This window comes from Bubalus bubalis, chromosome 23 (genome assembly GCF_019923935.1).
Source record: "Bubalus bubalis isolate 160015118507 breed Murrah chromosome 23, NDDB_SH_1, whole genome shotgun sequence".
Lineage (NCBI taxonomy): Eukaryota > Metazoa > Chordata > Mammalia > Artiodactyla > Bovidae > Bubalus > Bubalus bubalis.
This window is the reverse complement of record NC_059179.1, coordinates 24,074,068-24,094,214: the sequence shown is the minus strand read 5'-3', so window position 1 is coordinate 24,094,214 and position 20,147 is coordinate 24,074,068. Positions and strand designations below refer to the sequence as shown.

Below are 20,147 nucleotides of genomic sequence, written 5' to 3'. Positions count from 1 at the left end.
TAAAGCAGAGTATTATATGTAATTAATTAAAGTCCGTCTTGTCAAAGCTATGTTTTTTCCAGTAGTCACGTATGAATGTGAGAGTTGGACCGTAAAGAAGTCTAAACGCCGAAGAATTGATACTTTCGAACTGTGGTGTTGGAGAAGATTCCCGAGAGTCTCTTGGACTACAAGGAGATCAAACCAGTCAATCCTAAAGGAGATCAACCCTGAATATTCATTGGAAGGACTGATGCTGAAGCTGAAGCCCCAATTCTTTGGCCACCTGTTGCAAAGAGCCAACTCATTGGAAAAGACTTTGATGCTGGAAAAAACTGAAGGCAGAAGGAGAAGGGGACAACAGAGGACAAAATGGTTGGATGGCATCACCAACTCCATGAACGTGAGTTTGAGCAAGCTCCGGGAGGTGAAGGACAGAAGCCTGACGTGCTACAGTTCATGGGGTTGCACTGAGTCGGACACGACAGAGCGACTGAACAACAACATTAAATGTAATTATTTGATAAATATTTCTGCAGTAAGTCAAAAGAATATCACTTGTGTGGACAACAAAATTAAAGTTAGAGGAAAGTGGTCTGCCTTTAAGGAACTTGCAGCCTATGGATTACTCACATCTCAATCTTAACAAAGGCAGATACTAGTAAATACTATGAGAGTCACAAAGAGTTCCACCCTTTCTTTTTTCCCTCCCTCTTGAACTTGACCTCCAGGCATCCCAAAGAATGAATTTTATCTGGTTATTTTTATTTGACTTGTTGTTACTACCAGACAGTAAACTAAGTAAGAACACTGATTTAAAAATCAGTTAAAAAAAAACTGGTTTAAAAATTAGTACTTCCAAAGGCAATGTGACTTTGGGCTATATCAGTAGAAACAGTTTTAGATCAAGGGAGTTAATACTTCTAATCTCCAATGTGTCTTTTATCCAGTTCTGTGTAGCATACCTTAGAAATGTTGACAGATGGGAAGGCAGTGGGATAGGAAACACTCAGAAGGAGAGACTCAGAAAACAAGAGCAAGCATTGACCAATTGCTTCTATCTTGGAGAAGCCAAAAACTTAGCGGTGAGAGGCCATATATGGGAGCTGTCTTCAAATAAGGTCAAGGGGGGTCAAAGACAGATGAGGAAAAAGCTCGAGCAAAAACAAGACAAATGCCCTATCTTGTTGCCTTGGGTTAGCCTTACTGTTTCAAGAGGGATATTTGCTAGGAACAAAAGCAGAAACAAAACTAAATCCTCAAATCTGCACAAATGAGATTATATGAAGTACAGATTCCAGAGTCTAGATTCAATGGCTAGAGAAAGATTTGTTTGGCAAAGCTGTTAGGTTCTCTGTTTTCGCTGAAGCCCTTTCTAAGCAAAGATATCCAGGGGGCTAATTTGTGATAATAGTAGTCTGACAGAATGTGAGCTTGGCAGGTTTCTCAGTTCCTCCCTAAATGCCATCCCAGTCTTTTCTCTCTGGTATCATCATTTCCTCTGACCTTGGGCTTCACTGAGCTTCCCTCTGCTTCCAGTGCATTGCCCTTCCTTCTTGTTTGAGTCAGATACATTCTTATCTAGTTCCTGACAGTCTCTCTGGATTCAAACTTCTTGCACACACTCACACAGTGACTCTTCTACAGCAACTGTGGCTTTGAATTGTTGAAAGTGATGCCACTGACCAGTTTGCTTTTCCTGTTCAGCCTACACAAAGTATAATCTCAGTGATTCAATCCTAGACGAATATTCTTCTAAGATGACCAGATCATAATTTCTTATTAGATGTATATATGACTAATTAAAAAAATTTTATTTTTTCCTTTTCAAGTTCTAATAGTTGGCAGCCTCTCTGGTGTATTATGTTATCTTGGAGGGCTCAGTTAAAAGACAAGGATCAAGCTGACTCTGAATGTTCATTTTTGCTGTCTTCAGTATATCATGGTCAAAGGGTAGGTCCTCACTTTTAACCTTTTTCAATAATGTTGTGTACGTGAGTTTGATTATTGGCCTCTCTTCAAAACTGGACAGATGATATCTAAATTTTTATTATCTATTGAGATTAATAGTCCATGCATAAATGAAATACCATATTGATCTTCTGAAAGCTTGACAAGTATTTATTTACATAGAATGGATATTATGGTTTGATCTTTAATGCATATTTGTTTCATTTTGATGGTATCCGTGGTTTTACAGGGCTTCCCTGGTGGCTCAGATGGTAAAAGAATCCACAGGCAATGTGGGAGACCTGGGTTTGATCCCTAGGTTGGTAAGCTCTCATGAAGGAGGGCGTAGCAACCCACTCTAGTATTCTTGCATGGAGTATCCCCATGGACAGACGAGCCTGGCAGGCTATAGTCCATGGGGTTGCAAAGAGTCAGACACGACTGAGTGGTTTTACACAGGTTATTATAGTGATACTATTTTTTCTTTTAAGTGAGAAAAGTTTTTTTCTTCTAATGTTTCTAAGAAAATGCTTTTCCAAAAGAAAAGCTGGTTGAACAACATTTTAAATCAGAAGATGAAGAGGTTTGCCAGGAATAGATTTTTTCCCCCCCAGTAGGCCTAGAGGCAGTATTTCACATTGGTTTAAGGACATCAATTTTGAAGCCCAGACTCACAGATTTGACCTCCAGCTTTGGTATTTGCAAGCTGTGATCTTGAACTTCTATATAATTTCTCTGAGCTTTAGTTTTCCATATCAGTAAATTGGGACAGTGTTGCCTAATGCAAAGACTTGTTACAATAATTAATCAATGTGTTAAGCACTCAGAATAGTGGTTGGCATATAGTCTGTTTTCAAATTCAGTTATGGTCCCTTGGTAGTCACTTCTTAGATTACTTTGCTGGATTAGTTTCCAATGAATAAGTAGGCATGTTAATATTAAAAGATCAAAGTTAAACCATATTCCCCCTCCCCATTTTCTGTCCTGTATATTTTCTATATTCACTTCCTTCTATTAATAACTGGACCAAGTGTGGGGATACAGGCCCTGGAGTTGGACCTGAATTCTGCTTTCACCTTAGTTCTAATCTTAAGTCTGTTGTTTCTACTTTACAGACTAGGTTAGGCCATGGACAGACAGTTTCAGTTGCCAGAGACGGGTTCCTTTTGCTGAGCTTATGTCTGATTTAAGACAAAGATAAAAAATTGTTTAGTCCTAAAGGACATCAGGAATTCTATATGTCATGTATAAATCCTTATGCCTGGAAATCATGAGGGATGGAATTTACCCCTCTCATTTATTCACAGATACGGCATAGCAGACAAACCTGAGTTAAGTTTGTTTTAATAAGCACTTCTAAGGAAAGAGCTGCTTTTTTGCCCTGTGTAATAATCAGCAATTAACCAGACTGCTACTGATTATATTCTAAAATTCCAGCCCTTATACTAATGATTTTGGTTACAGTCTGCTGAGCATTCTCTAACCCCTAGAAGAATGTGATAAAACTGGAATGAAAAGTCTCAGAACAGAGACCACTTGTCTCATCAGGGAACAGGGTAGCCATGTGGCGATCTACAGTAATTAATCAATGAGGAAGCAAGCCTGGAGACCCTTCCAGGATCAGTCTTCATTTTCTTTGTAGCCTGAGCTCTCTCTATTTTGTTTTATTCAGAATCACTAAAGCACTATAGAAACATAATTCTTTAAATATCTGTGGTATGACTCACTCTGTTTTATTACAATCTTGGGTGGGTGGGGGTGTGTGTGTGTGTGTGTGTGTGTGTGTGTTTCAAGGGATTTTAAGAAAGAATTGATAAATTTTAGCTAGTTCCCACCCCCATTTAGTAAGCTTGTGAAATAGCATAAAACATGAAGGCAATCCAATCAACTTTTAAGAGATCGATAGAGGAGGAGAGCAGCATTTTGATCCACATAGTAACCATTCTTTTCTCCCTTTAAGTGTATGCAGCAAGGGTTGGTAATGTAATAAAAACAGCCCTTTGTTTGACTGGATTCAGGAGCACTCTCCCCATTTGCAAATGGTATAGCCATGTGAGACACTTGAAAATAGCAAAAGGCATGATGACAGCAACTAACCTGTACATTTAAATCTGAACATGCAGCAAAGCCAGAAATGTACTGTCTAGAAAAAAAATAAAATTTCACATAGAACTATGTTTACAAAGCTCCCCTCAGTTATTTCCATTTTAAATTAGCACTGTGCTTTCAGGTATATAAATTTATTTGGTTCTAAAAAACAAAATGTGTTCTTACAATTTGGATATATTTAAGGAACTTACAGATTTCTGATGATATAATAATAAAAATAAAATTAGCTGGAAATCAGTGATAACTACTCATAAGCAAGCAATGTTTCTAGCTATTCTTTCTTTCATTTACATCCAGGGAGATTTCTGGCTTTTTCTCCAGGCTCTGTTTTGAAATCAATACTACTCTTATTAGATCTGGCTTAATGTTGTCCAAATGGAATTCCTTCTACTGGGTTGACCCAGGTGGCTGTACATAATGGTCTCAGTTGGAGCAGAAGGTATGGTAGACGTCATAATTATTTTTCTGATAGTCTCATAAATTCTCTATCAGTGGGTTCGTAAAATTGAGGTGAATTTAGATGACATAAAATGAATCATTTTAAAGTGATTAGTTCAGTGGCATTTAGTACATTTGCAGTGTTGTGCAATCACCATCCGTATCTGGTTCCAAAACGTTTCCATCATTCCACAATAAAGCCCCACTTCTATACCCCTCTTTTCCAGACCTAGCAACTGCCAGTGTGCTTTCTGTTCTAATGGATTTTAAATACATTTAAAAAACTATCTCATGTTTGCCTTTAGATCCATGAGTGGTGATCTGGTCTCCCTGCTTATGTTCACAGGTAAGTTCTTAAAGGTTATCCCCACGACTGCATAACTTGCATTATTTCCGGAGATAAAATTTGGACTCTAGTTTCCAGACTATTGTTCAAATTTGTCCCCCTCTTTAGCCAGTCCAGTAAAATGAATTACAAATATCTTGGATTTATTACCTCTTGAGGAAAGGGCCCCTCTGTAACATTCCTTTAATTCCAGCTCTTTGATACTGAACTATAGAATTCCTTTACAAAAATATTTTTAAAGCTCCTTTTTAAAAAATAGGTTAGTAGCATCCACTCCTCTATAATGTTTAGCAGGAGCATGCAGAGGCTCATGGTTGGATGGGCCCAGGCCCAGGTTTGGGCTGCCACCACCTCACTGCAGTGCAGGAAGGCAGTAGGCTCAGGAAATCTGCAATGTGTACCAGTTTCCCTTTGGGACTCAATGTTGCCAAGGGTTTCTGGAGCAGAGAAACCTTAAGTTAAACCCTGGGAGGAAGGAGTGAAAAGAAAGATGCTTATTCCCTCAAGTGGTGGGGCGGGGGGTGGGGGGGTGCTTTCTTTTACGTAGAAAGGCAACATAGAAAGAAAAGCAGGCACCGAAGAGTCAGCAGACCAGCTCTGTTACTCACAATGGGGTATCAGACAGGGTTTAACTTTGTCATTCCGAGACTCTGTTCCTTCATTTGTCGAATGGGTATACAAATACTATGCCTAGCGAGGGTTGTGAGGCGTAACTGCGATCATTCTATGTCTACTGCCTAGTACAGTGACTGGCATATAGGAAGCACTACTGAATAAACAAGAGCTGTTACTAGTGCACTTCAGGATGTGGAGGATCTCATTGCCTAGTGACTGAAGGTCTATCACTACTACGCTTCATGGACAGGCTTCCCCACAGTCTCACAGACTCACTCTGTGGTCCTAACCGTCGATACTGCTGCTCCTGGAGATGCAGAATGCCGTTTCCCCGTTACTATAATTGTTCTGGTTTAATAATTTGTCAACTTCATAATATGCTTTTAGTGTGTTTGTTTTATAAACGAGCTCATGGCAACTAGTGGTGACTCACTGAAAATAGGAGATACAGACTAGTAAGAGCCAGCAAGTCTATAAATTAAGGAAAGCACTCTGCCCCTTGCACAGAGAAGGATCTAGTAACCACATACTACTGTCCTTAGAAGTGGCAACAAATGTGTACATTGCAAGCCCATGTTCTGATGAGTCTACTGTTCTTTATTGGGCCCTAAAAGATGTGTGTGTGTGTGTTTTACTTTCTGGTTGTGCCACTCAGTATGTGGGATTATAGTTCCCTGACCAGGGATTGGACCTGCATCCTTTGCATTGGAAGTGAGGAGACTTAACCACTGGACCACCATGGAAGTTCCTAAAAGATGTCTTATTACAAAACTCTCATTGTTAGTGTGCAACTAACATCTTTCACCAGCAATACCACTAATGTATCTTCAAGTGGCCTGGAAGTGCCTTTAGACAGATGGACTGAGAATGACAATATTGTTCAGGATTCAGCAAGCTCCAGCTTCAACCATCAGCTGTGAGTTGCATCCAAATATCCCCTCATTGGCAGTCTCCATCCTGGAACCTGGCCTGGCATTAGGAGATCTCAACTTGGCATTCATGGCCTTCTGTACACCAGGAGTAGGTAGTTCTTTTTAGTGTGTGTGTGTGTGTAATAAAGTTTTATTAAAGTGTAAAGGAGATAGAGAAAGCTTCTGACATAGGCATCAGAAGGGGGCAAAAAGAGTACCCCAGGAGTAGGTAGTTCTAAGGAGTCACAGGTCCCTCGACCTGTATAGTTTTGTGCATGTATTTTCTTGCGGGAAAGGACCCATAGCTTTCTCCAAGGGGGAGAAGCCTTTTTAATCCCAAAAAAGGTTAAGAATCACTACACTAGAGGAAGATGCTATTACTGCTGCCCATGTTCTACCTAGGCATGTGGGTTCTGCAGAAGCAGAACCTCATTTTCAAAGAAGGAAAAGATTCTTACTGTTTTGAAGAACTTTTTAATCATGTGCCTTCTGCCTGTTCATTCTCAGAAATCTTCAGCAAGCTAAGCTAGTTAAATCATTATCCAGGCATGGAATACATTGTCTTTCATCATTTGATTGATCTGATTTCCCCATTTCCTGCCATGAACTGCCCACTTAGTGCATTATGTTTCAGACCAGACAGTCTGCAGACTATAACCCTGAGGCTTCGACAGGGGAAAAAAAAAAAATGAAACACTAAACAAGGATGCACAGAACAGAGAACATGATTTCTGAATTATCAGGGGGTGCAACTGTTCACTGAACCAAAACAGCGCTTCTCTCAGTTAAAGCAGCAGAAACCACAAAACACAAGTTATGTCGATGGGATTCGTGTGACTTTTAATTCTTATTTTACTAATGTTTTACAGTAAGTGTAAGGAGTAAAGACAGGAATGGAGTGAGGGAAAGGAAGAAGAGAAAAGTATTCTTTCAAGTTCCTTGAACGGCTGAAGCACGTGCTAGGATCAGAAAGTTGAGTAAAAGCATCATGTCCTTTTCACCATGGAAATGGAGATGTGTGACACAGATATGGCAACTCTTCAGATCCGTGGAAGTGACTCCGACAGAGAATTAATTCTGCATCAAACTTGGCACATGTGGAAGACTGGGCAATGCAGGTGCTACACAGCTGGGCAAATGAAAACTGGACTTCCCAGAACCTATTTCCTAGCGTGCGAGCAGGACATCTGTGCCCCTTCTCTGGTCTGAGTGTCTCTTCCTCTCCAGCAGGGAAGCAAGACCCCACCAACTATGCAGCAACGGGAAATCTGTTAGGCAAGACTGTTAGAAGATCAAGATTTCTTTTTTATATTTATTTGCTGGTGTTGTTGATTGACCAGAAGGGACTCTTTACTTTTGGGCAGGAGCATTGTGTCCTGGTGATAAGATAATCTGCATTTAGCATTCTTAAAAGGCATAGGTGTGAAGACAAGGCCTTTTTAGGACCTAGACTAGTGGGGAGGGAAATACAAGGATTTTAAGGTTAAAGGCATGAACAGCTAATTCTCTATCACCACAAATGAACTGCCACGGATAAATGAGACCTTGTCTTTTCCCCTTCATACAAATACCCACCTCTTCTAGCTTACATTTCTAAATCTAAGGTCAGCTTAATCACAGTTTGGGATTAACTATGACTGTTCTTCTAAAGTTAAGGTGAAAAGCTACATTCTTAATAAACTATTCCTTTTTCCTAATTAAATGGATTTGAATAAGCTAAGGGGTAACCCACAAAACTTATCACTGCCATTTTTTTTAAAGTATATAATTAAAAGGACATGAAATGGACAGGGAGAAGTCATTACACGAATCATAGAAATGGTCAACATGCATCTAATTCTACTTACTGAGCAGAGAGAGCTAAAGGGGTTAAGTTCTTTTGAGAAGAACCTAAATGTGTTTTAAAAGGACAAATACTACACTATCCTTTTTTTTTTTTTCCTGAATGGAAGAAAGGATATATGGAATTGCAGGGGGGTGAGAGGGAAGATACCCATTAAACAAACACCTATCATTTGTGAAACAATTCTATCGAGTGGTGTCGGGTGTGGACTGTGGGTTTATCTCTGGCAGTGATCTTATGTTTTAGATATCTAGATTGAGATTACATAGCTGTGTAACGGCTGGGTATGGTGAGTGAATATAGGTTTTAATTTCAGTTCACAGCAAGATGGTGATGATCACAGATTTAGCACCTTCGTTTGTACTTCCTCTGTACCTGAATCATCTATAGCTGTGAAGCCTGAGCTTTAGGTGAGAAAGCTGCATTCTTAGATAACTCCTCTGTGATTGCTCTAGGACTGCGGTTTGCTCCAATCTAAGGTGTGGATTTCTTATTAGAGAAAGTAAGTATTCGATGCTAAATATGAGACTGAAGCCTTGAAGACAATGTAGAGTGGCGACAGGTGTTTTGGATCAGGAATAGGCTGTTTAACAAGTCAAGTGTATATTATCCCCTCCTAAGCATTAACTTTTTTTAAGCAAGAGAATTATATTTTTTGGCTTGAAATGGTGGTTTCTTCTATATTTGATTTCTCGGTTTTCTTAGTAGATATCACTGTCTCCTCCAATATTTCTTCAAAACTTTCCCCTATCTGGGAGGTTTTCTTTGAAGCTACCTTAGAAGCCTCCTCTTCCTCCTCCTCTTTCTTAAGAGACAGCCCAGTGGCTGACACTTTGGAGGTGGTAGAACTGAGGATTCTAGGTGGGAGCAGATAGCTTGGGTTGGGAAGTGGATTCAGCCCTGAAATGCTTAATCCACTGGTGCTGAAACGTGTCTCTTCGCCTTCCAGCAGCTTCCTGTAAATCCAACAGAAAAACTCTTAGGAAGTCAACTTGCAACTTTTGAAAGAATTTAACCCTCCATCCCCTATTCATTTCAGAAAGACTTCAGATTCCAGATTTCACAGTTTCTTCATGACATTGAGACCAATAAATATTGAATTTCAAGGCCAAAGACTTGGACTTTATCCAGCACACACACACACCTTTTCATCCAGCACGTGCACACACACACACACACACACACTCGCCTTTAGCACCAGCTATGTTTAAAGCACTGTCAAGGGGAAACCTATCTTATTTGCAAATACATTAAAAAAAAAACCCTTCAACTCCCCTTGGTTTCATCACACCCAGTTTTGGCACTTAGAGTCTACAAAGATCTAAGGAGAAGTAATTTACTAATTAATACCTTAAGTGCAACAGGGATAAGAAGGTAAGAAGTCCACAAAGAAACTGCCTAATTCAGCTTGAACTTGAGATCTGTATTTTTTCAGCATGTCAGGGTACAAAGGAAATGGAATCAGCAATAACAGAAACCAAGGAAGTAACCTATTTCAGATACCAAGCTTTTTCCCAGCCTGGCCTAAACAGCATCATAATAGAATGGCCCCAGTATCTTTCTTTTCCTCTCATAATTCTGGTAACTTTTATCATTAAAAAAAAAAAAAACAAAACAGAAACTCAAAACACTACCAAATCCTCTGGGAGCTTTAAAGTAGTATACAAAGTGTCAGAATAAAAGAAAAAATTCTCAGACAGATCTGAGGTTGAATCTGAACTCTTTCATTTACCAACACTGTGACTTTCAGCAAGTTACACAGTCAGTCTACCGTTCAAGTTTCCTCATCTGCAAAATGATAATATAACCTGATACCTAGATAATTTATATGCAGAATCTAATATAGTGCCTGGCTCACAGCAGTCATCCAAAAAGTAGTAGCTGCTGTCATTTTTTTTTTTTAAGGTAAATGTTTACTTACACAGGTATCCAGGGGCCTACTTCATCTGTGAGAACTTTCTATGTGATATGAACCCTGTTTTTAAAGTGAGAGTCTGGTGGGTTTTACTTCAACCTCTGTGCACTCACATTATTGCCTTAAATCTCTGCAGAGGCAGGTAGACTGCTCCAGGCCTCCAGGCACTAGTGGGGTGGAGCTGGGACCTAACCAAGTTGAGGGACGTAAGGGTCAGCTTACCTGAAAGGAGGCCGTGATGCCTTTCCTCATCCCCTGCTTCACCCATAAGAAACTGGAGCCTAAAACCACTCATCTGGGTAGCGATGCCCCAGGTGATAGGATCTGCCTAGGTGAGCATGCCCTGTGACGTACCTGTAAGCTGCTATCTCAATGTCAAGAGCCATTTTGACATTGAGCAAGTCCTGGTATTCCCGAAGGTGGCGAGCCATCTCACTCTTGGTGTTCCTCAGATCATTCTCCAGCTGCCCAATGTTATCCTGAAAAGCAGCAACACAAATCCATTATGTAGGCCAAACTGGCTGACATTCATCGAGATTGAGAAAGCAAGGATTCTCAACTCTGCCTACACATTAAAAATCCATACCTGTCCCTCAGCCCAGATTCTGATTCAACTATTCCAGGATAGGGTCCCAGCATCTTAATTTTCCCATAAAGGTCCCAGGAGATCTGGATACATTTCTATCAGGGGGCACACAGGGTTCTCAACTAAACACTGGGAAGATATTTATGTTTTACTCACTTACTGTCCCTCCCTTGCTATTGTATTACTGCTGAATCACTCAGTTGTTGAATGTCCTTTTCGAAACCAAAGGCTCAGGTCAGAAGCTTAGATTCAGAAAATGCCAACTGTGGAGAGCACAGAGAGGATGGCAAGTCTCTGCCTCCGTTCGTTGCGATGGTTTCATGAAGTCTGCTACTCAATCACTTCACTGACCGAACTTTACATGACAGATAGGAAGCATAGAGACTTCAAGGAATTTTTTTTTAATCCAAATGGCAGATTGAAACTACAATTTTTTAAAAAAAGAAACTTAAGTTCATATAATACTTGTGCTTTAAGTTCCTGCAGGTACAAAACCAGGCACAGAAGAAAAAAGGTTTAAATCTGTGATTCTTGAGAAACGAGAGCATCTTTTAAAAACACAGCAGATCCTATTCCTCATCTACTTAACACCCTCCAACAGCTTTGGAAGTAAGTGCAAACTTCTCAGCACAACCTATACTTTTCACCTTGCTCAGTATGTTTTAGTTACCGTGGCCTTCTCTTTTGCTCCTTAAACTTACCAAGTTCACTGCTATCGCAGGCCCATTAGACTAGCTCTTTCCTCTGTTTGGAATGTTCTGTGGTGGGTCTTCACATGGCTGACTTCATGTCATACAAGATTCAGTTCAAATGCCCTTTACTCAGGTCTTCAGCATCCAATTTAAGAACCCTCTCCACACTGATCTAGCATGTACTTTTACCTTAAGCCGGGGCAACTGCTAGCCCATGAAGGAAATTCGTGAAAACTTAAAAAAAAGTATCTTCAGAAAAAAGCCCCCACCTGAAAGTGGCCACTCTGCTTTTTAGCTCTTATATGGATAATTCTTTGCTGAGGGGGGCTGTTGCGGTGAATATAGGATTTTTAGCAGCATTCCTGACCTCTATCGACTAGATGCCAGCAGCACCTTCTCTCCCAGCTGTGATAACCAGCAATGTCTCCAGACATTGCTAAATGGCCCTGGGAGGGTAAATCCACTGTTAGAAAACTATTGTACTGGGATGTAATTTACATGGAAGCCTCTGTCTAGTTCACCCCTGGAAGCCCATAGCCTAGCACAATGAACACTGGAGATGCTCAATGAATGACTGTTGAATGAATTTCTTTTCTTATTCTGAGCAAATAACTCATATAATTCAGTTGCAATTCTCAACATGGTGAGTACAGTGGCTGAGAGTTATTTTTATGAAACAGTCATGCAGATAAATATATCAGAAACCTCAAGAAAGTGCTGAGGAACCCTTTGAACTTCCCTTGAAGGGATGATAGATAGATCAGGGGGTGCAAACTTCCAAATCAAAAGAATCTGCAGAAAGAATTAAAATTCATACCACCTACCTGTTCTATAAATATTGACAGGAATACTGCAAAGAAAAAACCCAATTAACTGATGGGTTCAGAGCAAGGAATGATGCGTTCAGAGCAAGGAATGATAAGCAGTGAGGAAAATATATAATACACTGAACAATGGTGGAAATATTCCAAAGTGTGTTAAGAGATCATAAGAGTTTAAAGGGATTTTTGTCAAGAAATTTTACTTGATGGTTGCTACATTCGAGGTTAAATAGTGTTAGTTGCTCAGTTGTGTCTCTTTGCAACCCCATGGACCGTAGCCCACCAGTCTCCTCCGTTCATGGGATTTTCCAGACAAGAATATTGGAGTGGGTTGCCATTTCCTTCTCCAGGGGATCTTCCTGACCCAGGGATCGAACCCGGTTGTCCCGCATTGCAGGCAGACTCTACCATCTGAGCTACAAGCAAATCTAGTGACGCCCTAGGAGTAAGAGAATCAATATACTGTGGTAAGGGGAAAAGAGTCTAAGCTGAAGGAAAAAGGAGAAAGGAGAGCAAGTATTCTCATTATGCAGAGGGGCAGGAGAAATGTTACAGGAGGAAAAAAAGAGGATTGCATCAAGATCTTTGGATTGCATTTCTTGCCCTGACACCAACATCTAACATACCTCAGTTTTCTATACTTAACTTTCTTTGAAACTTCCATTTCTGCATATGGGAAATTATAATGTTTATTCTTTTCTGAGGTACTCTGAGATCCTCAAGTGAGGATTTCAATTTAATGCACCTCACATTATTATGTGATGAGTCCATTATCTGTTCAATTAGATAATAGTCATTAGAACAACGTTTGGTACCTAGGAACTGCTTAATAAATGTTAGTAATTTTTATTATTGTTAATATCATACCATGTGACTCTACCCTTTTATTGATATGGACAAATTGATCACGAGCCCTCCCTACAACCCCTTAGATCAGCGGTCCCAACCCTTTGTGGCACTGGGGACCAGTTTCGTGGAAAACAATTTTTCCACGGATTGAGGGGAGGAGATGGTTTTGGAAAGATTCAATCACACTGCATTTGTTGTGCACTTTATTTCTATTATTACATCGGCTCCACCTTGGATCATCAGGGATTAGATCCCAGAAATAGGCAACCCCTGGCTTAGATAACTAAAGAAAGCAACGTGTAATAAAACTTTAACATTGGAGAGTTGGAGGCAAATCCCATAAAGTGCTGGATTATTTTTTGTTTTTCACGAAGATGTACATCTCCATAACAGTTGGATTTTTTTTTTTCATTTAAAGGATATTATTTTCTTTCTCCAGATAGGAAGGTACAAAGTTAAAACCTTAAATTCCAGAATTTAATATAATACTTCATTCTTCAAAACAGCCACAGGCTTTCCAGCTCTGGACACCCAGGTTTCCATAACAGTTTTTAATAACAAATCTAAATAAAAACTTTTCTAAAGTGCTTTGTACTACTCTTTCCTAGGATACTAAACAAAATGCAACCTTTCTCAGCAACTAAGGATTAAGATAATGATCAATTATTTCTCTAGAATTCTGTGATGTGTTTTATCTTTTAGGTCAACTAAGGTATATATAAGGCTGTATATTTTCCCTAAATGGCCCCTAAAGGCAGTATTTGAACTAGTGTTTGCTACTAGTGGTTTTCTTTGTCCTGAAAGTTGAACTAATCTGCTGCTACTCACTCCTGAGAATGCCTGACTCCGGTGGTTCCTCTTCTCTATCTTGCCGCAGGCTTGAAATCCAAATAGCAAAGTGCTTTAGAATCACAAAGTAAAGTAACAAATAAGCTGGGGGGCAACAGAGGGGCCAACTTCCTAACAGGTGATTTAGAGATAGATGTGTCACATCAGCAGGTTAATTAGTTCCTTTTAAAAAAATTATTTTTGTTTCACAGCTGTTTTCTGAATAAGAGGTTGCTGGGGACCTGAGTTCTAGATAGATGAGATTTCCTTGAACTTTTCTGCCACACATTTCACAGGTCTATTTTATGGATCAGTGTAGACATAAAGCATGACTTTGCTCTTTTTAGAAGGAACTATGCTGACTGCTGACCCCTGCTCTTCAACATCTAGGCTCTTTGTCTGTGCTTTCTTCCCCACCCTAGGCTGTCTTGCATTGCCCTTCAAAAGCCCTGCCAAAGATGGCCTCCAGCTGGAAATCTGAGCAAAGCGCTGCAGTCTGCCCCCTCCCCCAACCACGCAGCAGCTGCTGGCTTAGACTGAGGGAACAGGAAAGAGGCACTCCCATTCCAGGGGTCTCTCCTGGAATGGCTAACCGGAGTGCTGAGCATCCTCCTCAGGGCTCGAAGGATGTGGACTGGGAGTAAGAGAGAGAACAGGCCACCAGAGCATCTGCAGTGGCGCACAGGTCAACAGACAGAGCCGTGGGTTCATCACTTTTAGGGGCCCTCACCCAGGGGAACAGCAGTGAGTGCGGCACCATCTGATTGAAGAAGGCTGTTCAGAATTACTGCTCTGCCTGATAACGAAGGTGGGGAGAGAGGATTTCTATATGTGGTACACTCACAGGTCACTCTGCTGCCTTTTCTCACTCCTATCTTTGTTTCATCCCATGATTTTTTCTACAATACTTTAAAAGTGTTGCACTACCAGTATTTCTATAGGCTGGTTTACACTGGGAAAGGTGGTTTAAGTCAGTGCACCCCCAAATCAGTCTAAGGAATTGATAGGCTGCAGTGCTTTTATTGAAACTGCATATTCTTGGGCCCCACCTGCAAACTACTGAATCCATATCTTTGGGAGTAAGCCTGAGACTCTTTCTGTTAAGCCCCCAAGTAACCTTGGCAGGTCAATGGGTTTAGGAACCACTAGTTTTTCTGTAAAGGCTCTATCAGGGTGGGCCAGGTGGCAATAATACAGTGAGGTGGTATGTTTGGTGTTTAGTTGCTAAGTCATGTCTCTTTGTGATCCCATGGACTTTAGCCCACCAGGCTCCTTTGTCCATGGGATTTCCCAGGCAAGAATACTAGAGAGGGTTACCATTTCCTCCTCCAGGGGAATCTTCCTGATCCCCAGGGATCAAACCTGCATCTCCTGCATTGGCAGGCAGATTCTTTACCACTGAGCCACCAGGGAAGCCCTAATATACTGAGGTAGAGGGGACAAAAACAGAACAAAAGAAAGCAAAAAACATATGGAAGAGTTGAAAAAAAAGAGAAGGGGACCAAATGAAGACCTTTTTCTTGAATTCTAATTTCAGAATTGGATCTATCAGGTTATAGATTTATATGCAGCCACTGCCACCCCCAATCTCCAAGGGGCCAGCCCCTTCCTGCTGTTTAATTAGGCTACATTTCAATCTCATACTGGAGAGAAGAGGGCAGACTTGGCTCATCTCCCTGGAGAGCATTAACTGATGGTGTGATCCTGATTGTTCCGCAAGGTCTTTCAAGGAAAGCTTCAGCTTTCCAAGATTGACCATCGTACAGGGCCAGGGCCCCCAGTACCGTCCAAAAATGTCCTTAGGCATCTTTGGCAGTACAGGGACTCTAATGGTGGTGAAGCAGGAACCAGAATCACCCTGTGTCAGAAATGGAAAGCCTTTAGTTAAAGAGGATGGCTCTGTTTGGCTTCTGAGGACAATAGTCCTAGCACCTCTTAATTTTTCGTGTCGCCTGATTCAACCCTTGCATACACCATGGTATACTCACTATTAATATGTCACCTTGAATCATTCTTCACCCTTTCAAAAGTGTGATAAGCTTTCTTTCCTCAAATAGGCTGTCAGCTCTCTGGGGTAGGGAAAACGTGACTTTAATGGGGCCTTCCTCTGCCTCTAAGACGGTGGCAAACCTGCAAAGGAAAATGGGCCTACCACTAATCTCTGAAGCAGAAGAAAGAGAACAGCCTCCCATCACTGCAGTGAAAGGGGAGGGGGAGGGGTTAGAGGGCAAGAAAACAATGGCTGAATCTCACTGTGGAGAAGGAGGCTTTTCATCTCCATCAGCGCTGCTAAGATTGTCAGAATAGCCTGATGACACCCTTGTGGCTTCAGGACCCGCAGGTGAAGATGCGCACCCCTCCTCAGCTTGTATATATATATATATCTGTTGTCTGATCTCCTCTTGCATTCACAGCAGGTCCACTGAGGCTATGGCTGATGGGGGCAGCACTGCAGAGCTGCAGATGCCGCAGTTTCTGTTGTTTTTTGTTTTCTGCAGGCTAGTCTGGATGACCCTACTATTGTCTAACATTGAAAGCCTTTTAAAGCAAACAAAACAAACCAGACAATACTGTCACTATTTCTTAGAATGTAGGGGCTACACCAAGCAACCAGAGGACACGGCAAAACCCAATTCAGATGGTGATTATGGGTAAGTTATCCTTTTTAGAGAAATACTGGGCTAGCCCAGCAGAAGACCACGTAGCCCATCCTTTGAAGCTTCTAGAAGAAAATACGAAGTCTCAATTAACTAAATGTAATTAGTTCAGGCTATTGAGAGCTAGACCACATAGTGAAAAGTTCAAGTTAAACATTTTGAAGTGGAATAAAAGTATTTACTTAAATATTACTGCAATTATAAATACCAAAATAAATAGCCCAAGCAAGCTTTCTTCCTTTATCAAAGGGAGCTATTTATAATGAACAGCAAATACTGCACATCCATAATAATTCTCTGGCTCCAGACAAAAATAGCACTTTGAGGATTCACTGCTTTCTTGATTGTATTTTCTTAATGTTCCTAAACATAATTAATTTTATCAAATGGAAATTTTGAGCTTGGTAGAATGAATTATTGCAAGTTTCTGAACTATTAGCATTCTATCCAATGGAACTTTTTATTGCACCTTGAAACTATTTAGATTCTTTTCCACACTTTCCACCTGCCTCTGTGTCCTTTGTGGTCATAAGCCCAGAATGTTCCATGTAGTAAAACTGAAGATGCAGTGGCCTTTGTTTGGACAGAAAAGGAGGAAAGAGCCAATCGATACCTTCACAGGAGCTTAGAGGACAGGCAAAGACGGGAAAAAAATAAGTGACCTATAACAAAGATGCACTCATCTCTGTGATTTATCACATGCACTTAGGATGGAAAAATGTTAAGGAAATGGGAATTTTCGAGTGGGACTTCACTGCTGCGGGGCAGACTAAGTGGTTTTTGTTAAATGCTAAGCCATCCATGAACGTGAAAATTGATGCTGTCCACGAGGTGACCCTTGATTGCAGGTAGCCGAGACTGATGTGTTTGTGTTGAGAAGTAAAAAAAAAATCGAAGCAGTTAATTGTCTAGAGAGTCATAACTGGGACATGAGACAGGAGGGAAATTCTGAGATGGGAAGAACTCTAGATCAGCACCGAGGACAGCGCCCGACCATCCTTTCCTAACGTCTGTAATGCTTTCTTTAGGAAGAAATACCGTCAGTCAGTGGCCGAGGGAACTGAATGTATGCTGGGGGAGAACAGAGCAGGGCGGTTATTACTAGCCCAATCACTCATCTCCTTGACTGCCAGTCTCTACTCCTTTGAGGGCAAAAGTCAAGACAATGGGATAGAACTCTTGCCAGTATAGTCTCGCATTCTTCCCCCACCCAAGTGCAGAAATATTCCCAGGATGCACAGAAAGCATTTCAAAGTCAATCAAACAAGCCAGACAGCGGAAACAGCACCGCCAACCACGGAGAGGCTGCGACCCACCCCTATTGCGCTCACTCCCTCTTTGGGACGGGTTGTTCTTCAGGTCGCCAGCATGTTTATGCCCACCTGCTGAAGCTTGACGGCTTCTTTGTTAGAAGGGCTCAGACAGGGACGCAAGTGAGGGGCAGGGAAAGAGGGCGTCCAGGCCCCTAAAATTAGCGAGAGAGGCTCCAGGGCTTTTTGTTTGCCAGTGCCTCTGGGCGGGGCACTTTCCGTCCCCTCCTTTATCCTCCCCTTGATTTCGAGGGCCCCAACCGTGCGAGAAATACGCGCTGGAGAGCAGAGGGCTCCCTTCTCTACGCAGCGCTCCAACCTTTACCTGGTAGCTGGCCACCTCGGCACTGTGTCGCTCCTCCAGCTCCAGGATCTGCCTCTCCAGGGACTCATTGGCCCCGCGCAGGCCCTCGATCTCGATGGTGCGTGCCTGCAGCTGGCGCCGGTACTCGTGAATTTCCTCGCGGCTGGCCCGGATGGCCTCGGTGCTGCGCGCCGCCTGCTCGTTCAGGTTGGCAAACTTGGACTTGTACCACTCCTCGGCCGACTGCAAGTTCTTGGCGGCCAGCGACTCATACTGGGCGCGGATCTCCCTCAGCGCCGAACTCAGATCTGGTTTAGCCACAGCCACGTCCACTTCGGCCGCGGCCTGCGAAGACGCCTGCAGCGTGGCCAGCAGCTCGGCCACCTCCTCGTCGTGCACCTGGCGCACGAAGGCCAGCTCGTCCAGCAGTGACTCTACCTTCTTCTCCAGATCCAGGCGGGCAAGCGTGGCGCCGTCCACGTCGCGCTGCTGCGCCTTCAGGGCGCGCTCGGCCCCTTCGCGCCCCCGGCTCTCCTCCTCGCAGCGCGCCCGCAGCCGCTGCACCTCCTCGGCCAGCCCGTCGCGCTCCAGCAGGGCCTGCGCGCGCGCCGAACTCGCCTCCTCCAGCTGCGCGCGCAGATCGCGCAGCTCGCGCTGGAAGAGCTCGCCGACGCGCGACGGCTCGGCGTGGCGCTGCCGCAGCGCGGCCAGCTCGGCCTCGAGCGCTCGGTTCTGCGTCTCCAGCTGGTGCACCTTCTCGATGAACACGGCGAAGCGGTCGTTGAGACCCTGCAGCTGCTCCTTTTCGTTAGTGCGGATGATCTTGTACTCATTGGTGCGCGCCGCCGCCTGACTCAGGTCCAGCCCGTCGGACGCCGGGGACCGGCGGTAGGCCAGGCCCAGGCCGAGCGACGAGGCCGAGGAGCAGGCGGCCGAGGAGGCCACATTGCTGCGGGACAGCGACTGCGAGCGGAAGCTCCCCGAGCCGCCAGCCCCGGAGAGGCGCGAGGACAGGCGCGAGCCGTCCCCGAACACCTTGCGGTAAGAGGAGGAGGCGCACAGGTAGTGCTCCGAGCCGAAGCTCATGGTGCCGAGACCAGGGCCGGGAGAGCGGCTGCGGCTGGCGCTGGCGAGGAGAGGAGAGGTGCGCCGGGCGGGGCGCGGTGGGGCGGCGTGCACCGGGTTTTAAGGCGTGGGGGGTGGGGGGACGACTGGGGCGGTGCGTTGGGGGCGGAGCTCCTGCTCGGGCCGGGCGGAGAGGGGAGAGGGGAGAGGGGGGCCTCCAGGAGCGGGGGCGGGGAAGCGCAGTGACTCCTGCAGCTGCGCGCGCCCCGGACCGAGGGCGAGGGGACAGAGCCATTTGTGTAGGAGCCACCGCCTGTCTGATGAGCCCCTCGCCGAGAATCGTCTGGTTTGGAAGTGACTTGTGTGGAGGGGTTCCTGAGCGATGGGGGTTTCCCATCTGCAAACTGCGCTGTTCTATCGCGTTCCTTGACCCTGCCCTCGCCCGCTTTAATCCACTGGGAGGTTAGTGTTTTCTGCGAGGTGTGCTGTACTCTCACACCTACCCCGGAGCTCCCGGGCGTGAGGCCCTGTTTTTCCAGTTAGAGTGTAGACCCTCAGGGCGCGGCTTTGTCCCGTCCTTCAGCCCGCTCGGGATTCCCAGGGGAAAAGTGGGTCTCCGTCAGAGAGCACCGCATCAGCTGCTCCTCTGCGGCTCTCGGGGGCGCCCGGCTTGGGTGGCTGCACCGAAAGCCTGCAACGCCCCGGGGAACAGAGGGGAGGGAGGTGCGGCTCGAGAGCCTGAGTTGCAGGGAGTGGAGAGAAGCCAAGGGAAAAGCTAGGATAGCCATGATGGGCGGAGCTGAGGTGCCCCTGCCACTTATGTGTTAAGTGTGCGTTCCTGTACACCACAGTCCCCCACCACTCTCCACTGATTAATGTCCGCCTTCTTAATTCATCTACTTTACCTGTCTGGCCCTGTAGGCGTTTGA

At 43.8% G+C, this 20,147-nt stretch overlaps 1 protein-coding gene across 1 annotated transcript; it reads right to left on the bottom strand.

The window, feature by feature from the left end:
* Positions 1-7,167: 7,167 nt before the first annotated feature.
* INA (internexin neuronal intermediate filament protein alpha) lies at positions 7,168-19,297 on the bottom strand. Its single transcript, XM_006067758.4, has 3 exons — positions 18,175-19,297; positions 10,461-10,585; positions 7,168-9,147 (listed from the first exon to the last, which is right to left on the bottom strand). Exons 1-3 carry the CDS (start codon positions 19,237-19,239, stop codon positions 8,838-8,840), a joined length of 1,500 nt encoding a protein of 499 aa, XP_006067820.2. The 5' UTR covers positions 19,240-19,297; the 3' UTR covers positions 7,168-8,837.
* Positions 19,298-20,147: the final 850 nt, after the last annotated feature.

Excerpts from the sequence above, each read along its gene's own strand:
- INA (XM_006067758.4), bottom strand. The coding sequence starts at position 19,239 with ATGAGCTTCGGCTCGGAGCACTACCTGTGCGCCTCCTCCTCTTACCGC. Across the intron at positions 10,586-18,174 it reads CCGAGGTGGCCAGCTACCAG|GATAACATTGGGCAGCTGGA; the intron begins GTAAAGGTTGGA and ends GCTGCTTTTCAG. Across the intron at positions 9,148-10,460 it reads ATTGAGATAGCAGCTTACAG|GAAGCTGCTGGAAGGCGAAG; the intron begins GTACGTCACAGG and ends TTGGATTTACAG.